Genomic DNA, 14,630 nt, shown 5'->3' with positions numbered 1-14,630 from the left:
AAACCAAAGTTGAAAGACTAAATTCGCTGTTCCACTAGTCATCAATAATGTGTGACTGATTAATCCTCAAGTACTTCAAAGTGTAACCTAAGTCCTTCAGGCCAGTTTCCAAAGCTCACACATATTCACTTTCAAATCGGTGAGTCTTTTCCTTTCTTAAGTCTTACTTTTCTGCTTTATCTGAGCGTATCTGCTTACATTACTAAGTAAAAGCAATAATGTTAAAATTTAGTTGGTATTTTCTAAAAGCACCTTTATTTCTAAATATAAAAGCTCTTGGACATACTCTGTGTACACAGAACAAAAACCAGTTATATGTGCTTTCAATTTGTTTTGTTTTTTAAATTTTTAAAAAAATGAGTATCGATGGGTGCATGCTGTGCCCAAAGAGGCCAGAAGAGGGCATCAGACCCCTTGGAACTGGAGCTACAGGCAGGGTGCTGGTCCTCTGAAGAGGAGTCAGTGCTGGTACCTTAACTCCTAAACCATCCATCTCTTCCCATGGCACTGACTTTAAAAGATAAAATAACTCACAGATTCAATACAATGCCCAGCAAAATTCCAGCAAAATTCTCCAAAGACCTTGAAAGATCAGTACTCAACTTCATATGGAAAAGCAAAAAACCCAGGATAGCCAAAACAATCCTGTACAATAAAAGAACTTCTGGAGGCATCACAATCCCTGACTTCAAACTCTACTACAGAGCTACAGTACTGAAACAGCCTGGGAACACTTCTGCATTGCTGGTGGGAGTACAAACTGGTACAACCCCTTTGGATGTCAGTGTGGCGATTTCTCAGAAAATTAGGAAACAACCTTCCTCAAGACCCAGTAATACCACTTTTAGGTATATATCCAAAGGATGCTCTATTGTACCACAAAGTCATGTGCTCAACTATGTTCATAGCAGCTTTGTTTGTCATAGCGAGAACCTGGTAACAACCTAAATGCCCCTGAATCGAAGAATGGATACGGAAAATGTGGTACATTTACTCAATGGAGTACTACACAGCAGAAAAAAATAATGACATGACATCTTGATATTTGCAGACAAATGGATGGAGCTAGAAACATTATTTTGAGTGAGGTAACCCAGACACAGAAAGACAATTATCACATGTACTCGCTCATAGGTGGTTTTTAAATATAAAGCAAAGAAAGCCAGCCTACAAAACACAATCCCAGAGAACTTAGACAACAATGAGGACACTAAAAGAGACTTACATAGATTTAATCTACATGGGAAGTACAAAGTAGAAAAAAAGATAAGATATCCTGAGTAAATTAGGATCATGGGGACCTTGGGGGAGGGTTAAAGTGGGGAGAGGAGAGGCAGGGAGGGGAGCAGAGAAAAATGTAGAGCTCAATAAATATCAATAAAAAAGAGAAACAAAACAAAAGCTAATGGGGTTGGAGAGATGGCTCAGTGGTTAAGACCATTGTCTGCTCTTCCAAAAGTCCTGAGTTCAATTCCCAGCAACCACATGGTGGTTCACAACCATCTGTAATGAGGTCTGGTGCCCTCTTCTGGCCTGCAGATATACACACAGACAGAATATTGTATACATAATAAATAAATATTTTTTTAAAAAAAGCTAAAATAACTCAACTTGCAACCTTTTCAAAGTGATCGTTTAGAAGCTGGACTAAAGCATACAATACAGTCAGAAAAATCCTTTTCAAAAATACATTTGTTTTTATTAGTTTTCATTCTCTCTCTCCCTCTCTTTTTCTCATGTGTGTGTGTGTGTATGTGTGTTCGTGTTCAATACCTGCAGAGACCAGAGGCATCCTTGGAGCTGGAGTTACAGGTAACTGTGAGCTGCCAACATGAGTATACTCTAACCAATATTAGACACATTCTTATAAACAACTTCAGGTCCCACCTGCTAACAGCTATAGTGTTTCGGGCAAGTTACTTAATCTCCCTTGGTTTTAGTCTCACAATCAGGAGGTCACAAGCAGGTATAGACCTATATTATGGCACTGTTGTAAAGGTTAATTTAAGAACTGTATATAAAATGCTCAGAACACCCAATGTGAAGTACACATTGGGTGCTCAATAATGTGGCTTTGGAATATTTTTTTTTTTTTTTTTTTTTTTTTTTTTGGTTTTTCTAGGCAGGGTTTCTCTGTGGCTTTGGAGCCTGTCCTGGAACTAGCTCTGTAGACCAGGCTGGTCTCGAACTCACAGAGATCCGCCTGCCTCTGCCTCCCGAGTGCTGGGATTAAAGGCGTGCGCCACCACCGCCCGGCTTGCTTTGGAATATTTTTATCTAAGTAATTAGCTACTATTCGCAGTTTTTAAAACTAAAGAAGCTCTAGACCACTGATTATTAGTCTCAAAGATATCAAGCTGTACTTACACACGAATGGGGCAGAAAGGGTAGCTCAAGAAAAGACAGAGGCTGCAGCCGGGCGGTGGTGGCGCACGCCTTTAATCCCAGCACTCGGGAGGCAGAGGCAGGTGGATCTCTGTGAGTTCGAGACCAGCCTGGTCTACAGAGCTAGTTCCAGGACAGGCTCCAAAACCACAGAGAAACCCTGTCTCGAAAAACCAAAAAAAAAAAAAAAAAAAAAAAAAAGAAAAGACAGAGGCTGTGAAAGCCAACATCTAAAAGGCCAAGGGAGGGGCTAGCATGAGGCTCAGTGGGTAAAGGTGCTTACCCCCAACTCTGACAACCTTAATTCAATTCTTAGAACCCAGAGGTAGGAATAAAGAACCACCCCCGCCAAATATGTCCTCTAACCTCCACACAGGCACGGTGTGGCATACATGCTGCCTGCCTCTACACAAATAAATATCAAAAGAACTTAGGAAAAACTATGCCAAACAACACCTGGCAAGTTGGCTCACAACCCCACCATTCATGAGGCTGAGGCAGGTGGATCTCAACTTCCAGTCAGCCTGCCACAAACAGCAATAGCTTGTTTCAAAACAACAAAACAACCAAAAAGAACCTCTTCAAAAAGACCTAAAACTCAAGATGGGGAAAACAATTTAAAAAGATGAAAGGTGAGGTGATGTGGGATTTCCCTCTGTATACTGTGAATACCATTGGTGAATAAAGAAACTGCCTTGGCCTGTTGATAGGGTAGAACTTAGGTTGGTGGGGGAAAACCTAACTGAATGCTGGGAAAAAGGAGGCCGAGTAGGGAGAAGGAGACAGCCACTGGAACTTCAGCTGGTAAGCCACAGCCACGTGGCGATACACAGGTTAATAGAAATGGGTTAAATTAATATGTAAGAGTTAGCCAATAAGGGGGCTGGAGAGATGGCTCAGAGGTTAAGAGCACTGACTGCTCTTCCTGAGGTCCTGAGTTCAATTCCCAGCAACCACATGGTGGCTCACAACCATCTGTAATGAGATCTGGTGCCCTCTCTCTGGCGAGTAGGCATATATGCAGACAGAATACTGTATACATAATAAATAAAAAAATAAAAAAAAGAGTTAGCCAATAAGAAGCTAGAGCTAATGGGCCAAGCAGTGATTTTAATTAGTACAGTTTCTGTGTGATTATTTGGGGGCTAAGCAGCAGGGAATGAAACAAGTGGCCTTCCTACTACAGAAAATAAATGATCACGTGATAACCACAGTGACAAGCCAAGAAAGTCCAGTCCCAAAGAATCAGCAATCCATACTCCAAAGACATGGGTACGGGCATGGCTGTAGGCATGGTTTCGGGCACGGGTTGAGGTGGGGCAACTCTGAAACACAACTGGCAGGAGGCTGTTTAAGCAAACTCCTAAAGATCACCTCTCCTCTTCAAGCCACCAAAGGTTTGGTCACTGGAGAATACAATAGAGCTGAAGTTCTCTGGATCCAAGCCTCCAGGCTTGGTGTGAACAAATTCAGAGAGCTGAGGCTTTCAGTGACACAAGAAATACTGCAGGTGTGGTGTATGTAGCCTGCTTCAAAATGCAGGACAACAGAAAAAGGCCCCTTCAGGCCCAATAACCAGCTGCAGCAGACTGGGCTAAGGAGGGATACAGGCAGCAGGGACTACCTAACACACTGTGACTGTCACCCCCCCCGGTCAAACTTGAAATCGATGTCCACCCACCACAAAGTTCCCAATCAACTGGTAGTTCTACAGTATTAGCCACTTAAAACTAAGACATCAGGCCAGGCTGTGGTGGCGCACGCCTTTAATCCCAGCACTCGGAAGGCCGAAGTAGGCAGATTTCTGTGAGTTCGAGGCCAGCCTGGTCTACAAGACAAACAAAAAACTCTAAGACATAGAGGAAAAAGACCAAAACAAACAAGGGCAGACGCATTTTAGAAAAAGTTAAATCATGTTACAATGGGGGAAGGAAACCATTATAAACATCATACTCAGCACCGGGCCTGGCAGCACACACCTGTAATCCCAGCATGCTGGAGGCTGAGTCAGCCTAGACTTTACTAAACCAGTTCAAAAACCAAACAACTGCTGGGTATGGTGACTCATCCTATAATCCCGGCATTTGAGAGGTTAAATTTGAGAATTTAAGGATAGCCTGTGCCACGAAGACCCTATCTCAAGAAGACATAACAAAATATTAAAAACCTATAATCATAAAATGGAATCAGGATTTTGTCATTGTTTTTTAAAAGATTCAAGGTTGTTATTTTAGTAATAGAACAAGCGAGCTCTTAAAAATAAAAACAAGGGGGCTGGAGAGATGGATTAGAGGTTAAGAGCACTGTCTGCTTGTCCAGAGGATCTGGGTTCAATTCCCAGCACCTACATGGCAGCTCACAACTAACTGTCTGTTCCTCCATTCTAGGGATCTGGCTCACTCGTATGGACATTCCTGCAGGCAAAACAACAATGCATGTGAAATAATGATAAATAAATTATAAAAAAATAAAAATAAAAACAAGAGGCTAGAAAAGAGAGATGGTCTAACACTCTGTTTTTAGAAGATTTGGGGGCTTTTGTTTTGTCTTGTTTTCTACACAGGGTTTCTCTTGCTATTCTGTAACTTCCTCTGTAGACCAGGCTGGTCTCAAACTCATAGAGACCTGATTCTACCAAGTGCTGGGATTAAAAGCACATGACACCACTGCCTGGCTTAATTCAACACCACTGCCTGGCTTAATTTTTTTTTTTTTTTTTGATTTTTCGAGACAGGGTTTCTCCGTAGCTTTTGGTTCCTGTCCTGGAACTAGCTCTTGTAGACCAGGCTGGCCTCAAACTCACAGAGATCCGCCTGCCTCTGCCTCCCAAGTGCTGGGACTGGCTTAATTTTTATTGTTTTTTAAAGACAGAAACTCTATGTAGCCCAGGCTGACCTTTAACTTCACTTGGCCTTTATTTCTTGGGGTGGTGGTGATATACTCTCCTTGCAGAGGTCCTGGGTTCAATTCCCAGCACCATACAACAGCTCACAACTATCTGTGAAGTCCAGTTTGAGGGAAATCTAGTAGTGTCCTCTTTTGGCTTCTGTGGGCACCAGGCACACATATAACGCACACAAACACTTTAAAAACAGAGGGAGGGAAGGAGGGAGGGAGGGAGGGAAGAAAGGATAGATAACGAAAAGTCAAAGTGTGGAGACTGTTCTTTTTTTCCCTTTTTTTTTTTTTTTTTTTGGTTATTAAGAGACAGGGTTTCTCTGTGTAGCTCTGGTTGTCCTGGAAGTCTATGTAAAACAGGTTGGCCTTGAAGTCAGAGATCCACCTGCCTCTGCCTCCTGGCATTAAAGGCTTGTGCCACCAACGTCTGGCTGTTTTTGAAGAGGACCCAGGACTGGTTCCTAACACCCACAAGGAAACTCACACCTTCTGTAACTCCAGTTACAGAAATCCCCTCTTCTGGCCTCTGTAGGCACTGCAAGCATATGGTGCAGACAAACATGCAGGCACAACATTCATACACATAAGTTCTTTAAAAAGTAAATACAGGGTAGCAGCTAAGAAAAAGTAAATCAGGCAGGGCAGTGGTGGCACACGCCTTTAATCCCAGCACTTGGGAGGCAGAGGCAGGCAGATCTCTGTGAGTTCAAGGCCAGCCTGGTCTACAAGTGCTAGTTCCAGGACAGGCTCCAAAGCTACAGAAAAACCCTGTCTTGAAAAACCAAAAAAAAGAAAAGAAAAGAAAAAGAAAAGTAAGTCAGGGGCTGGAGAGATGGCTCAGTGGTTAAGAGCTTTGCCTGCTCTTCCAAAGGTCCCGAGTTCAAATCCCAGCAACCACATGTGCTCACAACCATCTGTGATGAAATCTGGTTCCCTCTTCTGTCCTGCAGAGATACATTAACACTGAATACATAATAAATAAATCTTAAAAAAAATAAAAAGTAAATCATAGGATTTAGAGATCAATAGTTAAAAAAAAAAATCTAATGGAGGCACTGGCTTTTGGATCTCTGTGAATCTGATGCCACCCTTTTCTACATGGTAAATTCCAGGCCACCCAGGACTAACTAAATAAGACTGTCCAAATACAACACTCACACTCACTCTCTCTCTCTCTCTCTTTCTCTCTCTCTCTCTCTCTCTCTCTCTCTCTCTCTCTCTCTCTCTCTCTCTCTCTCTCATACACACACATACCTCAAAGGGGAAAACTGGAGAGAAAAGATAAGAAAAATCAAAGACAAAATAGCCCACTGTTCAATCAAGCGCTGGCACAGGACAAGGACAGCAGGTCTCTGGACCTCAGGACCCACCCCCATGATGAATGCCAACCAAACAAATACTCAACAGTAACAACAGAGCCACACAAGTGCCTATCACTGTACACCCCACACAAACTAGAGACTGACAATTCCACAAGCTTTCAGGAAAGTCAATCAATCAATCCCACAATAAATCAAGTGTCAGGTCTCAGAGAGCATCTCTCTCCCTTTACACAGCACCCTCACCTCACCAGTTTCCTTTTGACCCAATTCTCAGAACTTAAGAAAGCCTCAAAACTATAAAAGCTCAAAATGCCAAGTGGTCCATGCCCTCTACTAGGTTTCTAAGGATACTCAATATGCAGGCCAGAATTCAACACTGCCTGGCGTGTAGCCAGGCTCACAAAGCACTCCATGACCCGACCTGCCCCCTGATGCCAGAAGCTTCTTTTGCACTGTTCACCTCTGTGGTCCTGGGACTAAACACAGGGCCTCACAAATGCTGGGCACACACTCTCCACTGAGCTACATCCTCAGCCTCTTCTTACTTTTATTTTGAGACAGGGTCTTGTTAAATTGCTCAGGCTAGCCCTGAATGGATTCTGGAGAGCAAAACAAGCCTTGAATTTTTGATTCTCCTGCCCCACAGGCCTAACTCCAAATTGTTTCTTGAAACCACATGACTCAGACTGTGACCCCCACGCTCCATGTTTTAGGATCTCCTGGAGGACTGCAACCAATAATGAATGAATGAACACTAAAGAGGAAGTTGCAGTCCTAACTCCAAGTAAAGGGTGAAACTTTCAGAGGGCTGCAGGAAGGTTCACAGAGTTACACCAGGGAAACTGTCTTCTTCTGTGCAAGCTGAAATGAATGGTGTGCAGTCTGCAGCTCTCACGAACGCATCTCGATGCCCAAATTTTAAGATACTATGTTAATGCCTATACTCATTCCATCTCTAAAAGTCTTTAACTACAATTCATTTTAAATTACAAGTTTTGCACACCAACAACTCTATCTTATCGATCATGAAGGAAAACGCGTTCCCTCTAAATAGGTACAAAAATTGTGGCCAGGTTTACTCACATTATGAGTCTTCGGTTTAAGAACCAGTATTTCCTCCGGCTTCTGTCATATCCAATAGGTTCATGTCGAACATATGGTTTATTCTTTTGGACTTCAGCAACACAGTCAGTCACTCCAGGCACCTTGTGTGCTACACAGACTTCACACTGCCACTCATCCTCTGGCACCTCTTCAAGAGGTGGCTTCACACATTCTAAATGATACACAGCTGAGCACGTCTCACAGCACAGTAAGTCTCCCAGTTTGTGACAGACCCTACAGTGGTCGTCGTACTGGATCACCCCTTCAGACATCAGCTCCTCACGAGCAATATTGGTCGTAAGGAACTGATCGACTAGAAACTGCAGAACTTTGATTTTGTTCTCCACTGGTCCGTAGGGATAGTCCTCTGCCTCCTGGTAAGGAAGAACATGGTGGTATTCCTTATCGCTCTCACAGTACACCCGCAGGACCTCTGGCCACGTCATGCCATCGATGAAATAGAGTGTGGAATTCACACTGTCTTTCAGGTCTGCAGGGCCGAAGGTGGTGTTAGATGTGTCCTCTTCGCGCAGAACTGCTTTCAGAAGTGCCACATGCATCTCTGCCATGAGTGTGCACTGTTCTTGGCTCACCAGAGCTGCACAGAAGTCCTCAAAGCAAAAGGGGGACAACCTTAAAACATTGCCAAAGTTCCGCACGACCTCATAAATGGCAATGACATTCATTATATGCTCGTTAGGCACCATTAAATCCTCAGAGGACTTCGGAAATTCAAGGGGTGGGATGTCCTTTTCTTCTAATATTGGAGAGCGAGGCCGATGTACTCTTGGTTTTCGCCTACCTGTAAATAAAGACATGATATCATTACAGGTTAATATGGCAGCTTGCTCCTACAAACATACCATATGCCAGATTTCCACAACACTCAAGTTAAACTAATCCCAAGATCAGAGGTTATAGCTCAGTGGGAGGGGATTTGCCGTGCATAGGCTTTGGGCTCATCCCCATAATTTTTCTTTGGTTTTTTTTTATTTTGTTTTGTTTTTTGAAACAGGGTTTCTTTGTGTAACAGCCCTGGCTGTCCTAGCTAGAACTCACAGAGTTAAAGGAGTGTGCTATCACCAGCCAGCTCATCCCTAGTAAAAATACCACTGTCCTAGTAGAAGGGCGCAGGCCTTTATTTAACCCCAGTACTCAGGAGGCAGAGGAAGGTGAGTCTCTGTGAGTTTCAGGACAACCTGGTCTAAACAGTGAGAAACAGTTTCAACTCTAACAACAACAACAATAATAATAAATAAAGCTCAATGACTTAGTTACTTAATTTTTATGACAAACCTACTCTGTAGTTAGGCTGGAGCTATATAGTCCATTTATAGCTGGAATTACAAGTGTAAGCCATCATACCTAACACAATGATTTAGTTCTGATTGTTAAATCTACAAAAAAAGTCTAAATCCAAAGTTTCCCATTTGATTCTATTATCTACTTTTTTTTTTTAATTTATTTTATCCCCCCACACACACCAAGACAAATCAGGTTTCTCAGTGTAGCTCTGGCTGTCCTGGAACTGGGATAAAGGTGTGTGTCACCACTCCCGACTTCCTATTCAATTCTAAACCAGAAGTAAAAAAATTTTTAAGTATACTCAATTACCTCAGAAGTAACAATAAGTAACTGGTCTTATTTAATGTGTTGGTAAGAATTTGACAAAATATAAATGAAAGAAATAGCTACCTTCATGTAAAGTGACCAACACTGCGGGGGGGTGGGGTGCAGGTGTAGCAGATCTCGTATTGAATCAGTCAAACACCTTACAACTAACAAAACATTCCTAGTCGTGGTGTCCGCCGCCCCCCCCCCCCGCCCCCCCCCCACAGAGTACTGCCTGCAGAGAGCTAGTGAAGTACAGGCTAAGGTCAGGGGAAGAGGAGGGAAAACCACAGAAAAGTCCCAGCACCAAAGAGAAAGGTTTCTTGGCTGGGAAAACAACAAAGGCCTGGAATTTTTAACCGACCAATTAAGTGCACACAGGTCACAAATCCATCCATCTCCACACATGCACAGACCATACACTAATCTGTCTGCCTGTCTATCTATACACACACACAAATTCTGTGTGCACATACACACTGGGTATATACATACACACACATACATTCTGTGTACTTAGCACACCTACACACAAATACACCAAGAACTTAGTCTGTAATGTTTACATATAGCATTTAAGGTTTTAAATAGATCTGAGGTGTGACGGTCGGTCCTCCTTTGTAAATAAACAGCACAAGCGAGAGGGTTCAGAGGGTAAAGACACTCGCCAAACGGAGTCTGATGAAAATTCCAAAGTGTACACTGTGGCATGCCCTGCCCCCAACTATACACAAATACATATAATAATAAATTAGATTAAAGCTTAAAAAGAAATATCCGCTAAACCAGGCAGTGGTTTGGTTTAGTTAATCCCAGCACTCGGGAGGCAGAGGCAGATGGCTCTCTGTGAGTTTAAGGCCAGCCTGGTCTACAAGAGTGAGTTCCAGGATAGCCAAGGCTACAAAGAAAAACCTTGTCTCAAAAAAGAAAAAAAAAAACACAAAGAAACACAAAAATCAAAACAAAAAAAGGGAACAAGTTCTAGACTGTTTCTATTACTCTAATTACACTTAATTTCTGGTATCTGTGGAATGGTTAATAATGTTTCTAATTTTCAAAAAGTAACGTTAATGGGATCAATTAAATTCATTTTTGTATGACTAAGTTTTATCAACATGAAACTGAGTTGCTTGTAACTGCTCCCCAGCAGCTTCCCTGGGTTTCTTTCTGCAAATGTAACTGGTACAAGGTACTAGAGGAAAGGAAGCACCAAAGAATACAAGCAGAAAAGACCCTTAATGTATACAATGTAACACCCCAACCTTCAAAAGTCTGGAGAACAGATTTTTTAGATAAGAACAGAGCCAATTATTTTCTGTGAAAGAAAATCTGGTCACTGTTGGCCAGACAAGGTTGCAGGACATAAAGGCAGTTCCCCCACTCCGACACACCTAGTGAGGATGACAACAGGAGGACAGAAACCCAAGTGTCACTAAAGCTACAATTCAGACAAGCATCAGGATGAGTTATTCTGTCACATCTTCAGCGTGTGACTTAGGACTCACCCGCTTCCCTGTAAGTTAGCAAATCAAAAGAATGGCTTCTGGAGTGCCTTTCTATGTTCCTCAGCCTCTTACTGAACTGTTAGAAAGTCCCTCAAGGGGCTGGAGAAATGGCTCAGCAGTTAAGAACAATGATTGCTCTTCCAGAGGACCTGAGTTCAATTCCTACATGGTAGCTCACAACCATCTGTACCTCCAGTTCCAAAAGATCTGACACTCTCCTGGACTCTGTGGGCACCAGGTATGGTGCAATACATACATGCAAACATTCATATGCATAAAATAATAAATAAATATCAAAAATAACAATAAAACCAGAAAGAAGATATAAAGTCGCTGAGGCAGGGTAAAGGCACTTAAGTCTGATAACCCGAGTTCAATTCCCAGGACTCACGTGGAGGGACTTTCCCAAGTTTTCCTCTGCTCTTCATATGGTGTACACAACAGGTAGATATCTAGACAGGAAATTAAAAACGTTTTCTTCAAGTCCCCAAAGCTAAAGTCTAGTCTAGAGCAGTTTCAATCAGCAGAGCAGGGAAGGGCAGGACAGGAGAAGATATTCCAGAAAGAATGACTCTTGACAATTAACTTTTTTCACTTGCAAAATTCTTGGGAAGGCAGGAATCTGCTTCTTAAAGAGCAATCCCAATTCCAAAGACAAGACAGCAAAAGCTCCAACTCTACCCCTATTAAAGGAGTGGACCCAGGGACAAAGAACTCCGCCAGCAAAGGCATGGGGGGTGGGGGTCTTCCTTCTCACACTCCGTTCTTTTCTCTTTCAAAATGAAGAGCCTATTTTACTCAGAAGAGATTTAAATAAACCTTTTAGGAGGTAGTGTGGAACCCAGTTCCCTCCCCCACCCAGGAAAAAACAATCACCCCAACCTACAGGTACATTTACATCCTGCCCTGCCTTTGTCTCCTGGCTTTCTCTACAGATGCTGAATGGGCTACTAGCACTGCACATTTCTTCCCCTCCTCCATTTGGCTAAAACTGTAAATACACTTCCTTAGGTTTTGTCCCTCGGCTTCTTTAGCATATAGGGTACTTTAATCGCCCAAATAAAAATACTCCGTTGGTTTTAGAAGTAAAGCAAGAGGGCCTCAAGACTCCCCATGGTCTAGTTGGAAGCACAAATTCTGTACACACACTAGAGTACAGGCTTAACACTAAAGGAGTTCATATGTTGGAGACAGGGTCTCTCTTGATGTAGACCAGGCTGGCCTGGAACTCAGAGATCCACCTGCCTCTGCTGGGATTAAAGGCGTGCACCACCACACCAGACTGGGTTCAGTTTTCTTCAAAGAAGAAGATCAAGAATTCTCTTTGCCTCCTGAATCTATTGTACATATGGATGGATATACTCACACACAATGGAGGGCAAAACATTTCTTTCAACAGAGTTTGTGATTTGTACTTTTTTTTTTAAACTTCAATATCTATCAATAGTTCAGTCAAATATCAACTAGCTGGAAATGTTGCTTGGTGATGGAGCGTGTGTCTGGCAAAAGGCACCAGGTGCAAACGGCAGCTCTAGAAGAAAAAAAAGGATCAAAAATAACATCTTTCCCTTTGTTAGTACTGGAGATGGAACTCACGGCCTCACGCTGCTTCCTTCACCTTAGACTGTTGATGGGAGGAAATAGCCTTTGCTACAGAACAATGAGCAGAACTGGAATAAACGGAGGGATCCAGCACGCCCTGAAGGTCAGGGGCATCTTTTAAAAGGAGTCACTTCTGGGGAGAGTGTGGGGGGGGTTGGATTGGAAAAAGATGACAGGTTTTTTTTAAAAAACTTTTATACTTTGAGAGAGACCTCATACACTTTTGTTTTGTTTTTCAAAGAAAGAAATGCTGAGTGTGTCAGCTCACAGGTAACCCAAGCACTTGGAAGGCTGGGTAGGAAGATTGCTGAAGCCCTTTTGAGTCCTGCCTTTTCTCAAAAAAGGAAGGGGTAGGAAGAAGCAAGGGAAATGAGTCAGGTAAAGTTGCTGCTAATGACTAAGGGTGAGCTTATGTAAATGCAAATAAAAGTTTATGCTAAATTCAAAGATTCAAATGCAGTGGTGGTACACACCTATAATCTCAGAACTAGGAAGACTTGAAGCCACCTGGAAAAACAGAGTACCCAGCGTGGGAACGCACACCTTTAATCCAGCATTTATTTGGGAAGCAGAGGCAGATCTCTGTGAGTTTGAGGCCAGCCTAGCCTCCAGAGTTCCAGGACAGCCTAGGCTACAGACAGAGACCCAGCCTCACAAGGAAACAAAATAAATGTAGTGTGTCTGTGGTGTGTCAGGCTCACAATGTCACCTCCACCTAGGAAGCTAGGGTTCCACCCTTGCCATTCAAAAAGCTGCCTTCAAACTTCCTAAAAACTTCCTAAAACTGTGGGAGATACAACAAAATCACCTAGGTAGCCTGGGTTAAAGTGCAGGACCCTGTCTCAAAAAAGAAAAAAAGTTGCCAAATGCAGTCCAAGTGCCTAGAATCCCAGAGGTATCTTATTTTACCCTTCTGCTCAATTCATTCTGAGGTGCAGCTAAAGTCTGAGAAATAAGCAGAACGGAGGGCAGGAAACTAAGGAAGAAAAGTGAAAGGCGGCATCGCTGGAACAGAGCGTGTGTAGGAAGCTGAAGCTTGGACAAAGCCCGCAGAAGGGAAAGTGTGCAGACGGATGACACTCCGGGTCCCTGTACTAAGGAAGAAACTGCACCGAGAGGGGCACTGATCACTCCAGCAGGTGTCCTGCCGGGAGGCCCTGCTGCAGTCTTCCACATGCCTGAGTTTCAGAAATTTGCAACACAGTCACAATCTTAATTTCTCATTTTTAATAATAAAAAAAAGTCACCTTACACTTTAAATTACTGCTGTTTACTTTGCTGGTAAGTTTGAGAAATCAGAAACATTTTCCAGGATGGCACTCAAATGTTATGTTGCAACTTCTGAGCAGTGCCTGACGCTGCCCACCCTCGTTATGGCGTGCGCACCTTTACTGTATAACTGAATGTATAGTCCTGTCTCATTTGTAAGTTCCCATAGTGAGCAGATCATGACTTTTAACTACTAGAGCAACTTAATATTATCATCAGGTAGATGCAGAGGTCATGCCGGGATTAAATACAGAAGCCATTGTTAATTTCCCAGTACCATCCAAGTTTTTAATCTTATTAATTCTGAAAGAAATATGTGTGGTCTTTCCCGCTTGTAGACATCATAGAAACCATTCTAGGTACGGTGGGACGCTTCCTGAGTGGCATCTGAAAGGGGATGCTGGCACTGGACAGCAAGGAGGGAAGGGCATTTCTTGCATACTGCTGCTCTCCAATCAATAAGATTTAGCAGGGAGTCATGGTGCATGCCTTTAATCCAAGCATTCTGGAAGTAGAGGCAGGCAAATCTCAAGTTTGAGGCCAGCCTGCAGGCCAGAAGAAGAGGGCACCAGATCTCATTACAGATGGTTGTGAGCTACCATGTGGTTGCTGGGAATTGAACTCGGGACCTCTGGAAGAGCCATCTCTTCAGCCTGAATGATGTAATTTTTAAAAACTGTGATGTAAACCGGGTGTGGAGGCACACGCCTTTAATCCCAGCACTCAGGAGGCAGAGTTAGGCAGGTTTCTGTGAACTTGAGGCCAGTCTAGTCTACGGACAGAGTTCTAGGCCAATCAGGGCTACACAGAGAGACTCTGTCTCAAAAAAACAAAACAAAACAAGGTAGTGGTGGTGCATGCCTTTAATCTCAGCACTTGGAAGGCAGAGGCGGGGGTATCTTTGTGAGTTCTAGGCCAGCCTGGTCTACAAAGC

At 43.1% G+C, this 14,630-nt stretch overlaps 1 protein-coding gene across 12 annotated transcripts in view; it reads right to left on the bottom strand.

Moving 5' to 3' along the window:
• Positions 1-14,630, bottom strand: part of Bptf (bromodomain PHD finger transcription factor) — a 109,437-nt gene that overhangs the window by 77,890 nt on the left and 16,917 nt on the right. For all 12 annotated transcript variants that reach the window (XM_075990312.1, XM_075990307.1, XM_075990305.1 and 9 more), the window contains exon 2: positions 7,689-8,511. In XM_075990312.1, the coding sequence (XP_075846427.1) occupies positions 7,689-8,511 (823 nt within the window). The remainder of the gene's footprint in view (positions 1-7,688; positions 8,512-14,630) is intronic.

This window comes from Microtus pennsylvanicus, chromosome 11 (assembly GCF_037038515.1).
Source record: "Microtus pennsylvanicus isolate mMicPen1 chromosome 11, mMicPen1.hap1, whole genome shotgun sequence".
Lineage (NCBI taxonomy): Eukaryota > Metazoa > Chordata > Mammalia > Rodentia > Cricetidae > Microtus > Microtus pennsylvanicus.
The sequence above is the reverse complement of the archived record's forward strand: the minus strand, read 5'-3'. Positions and strand labels throughout refer to the sequence as shown.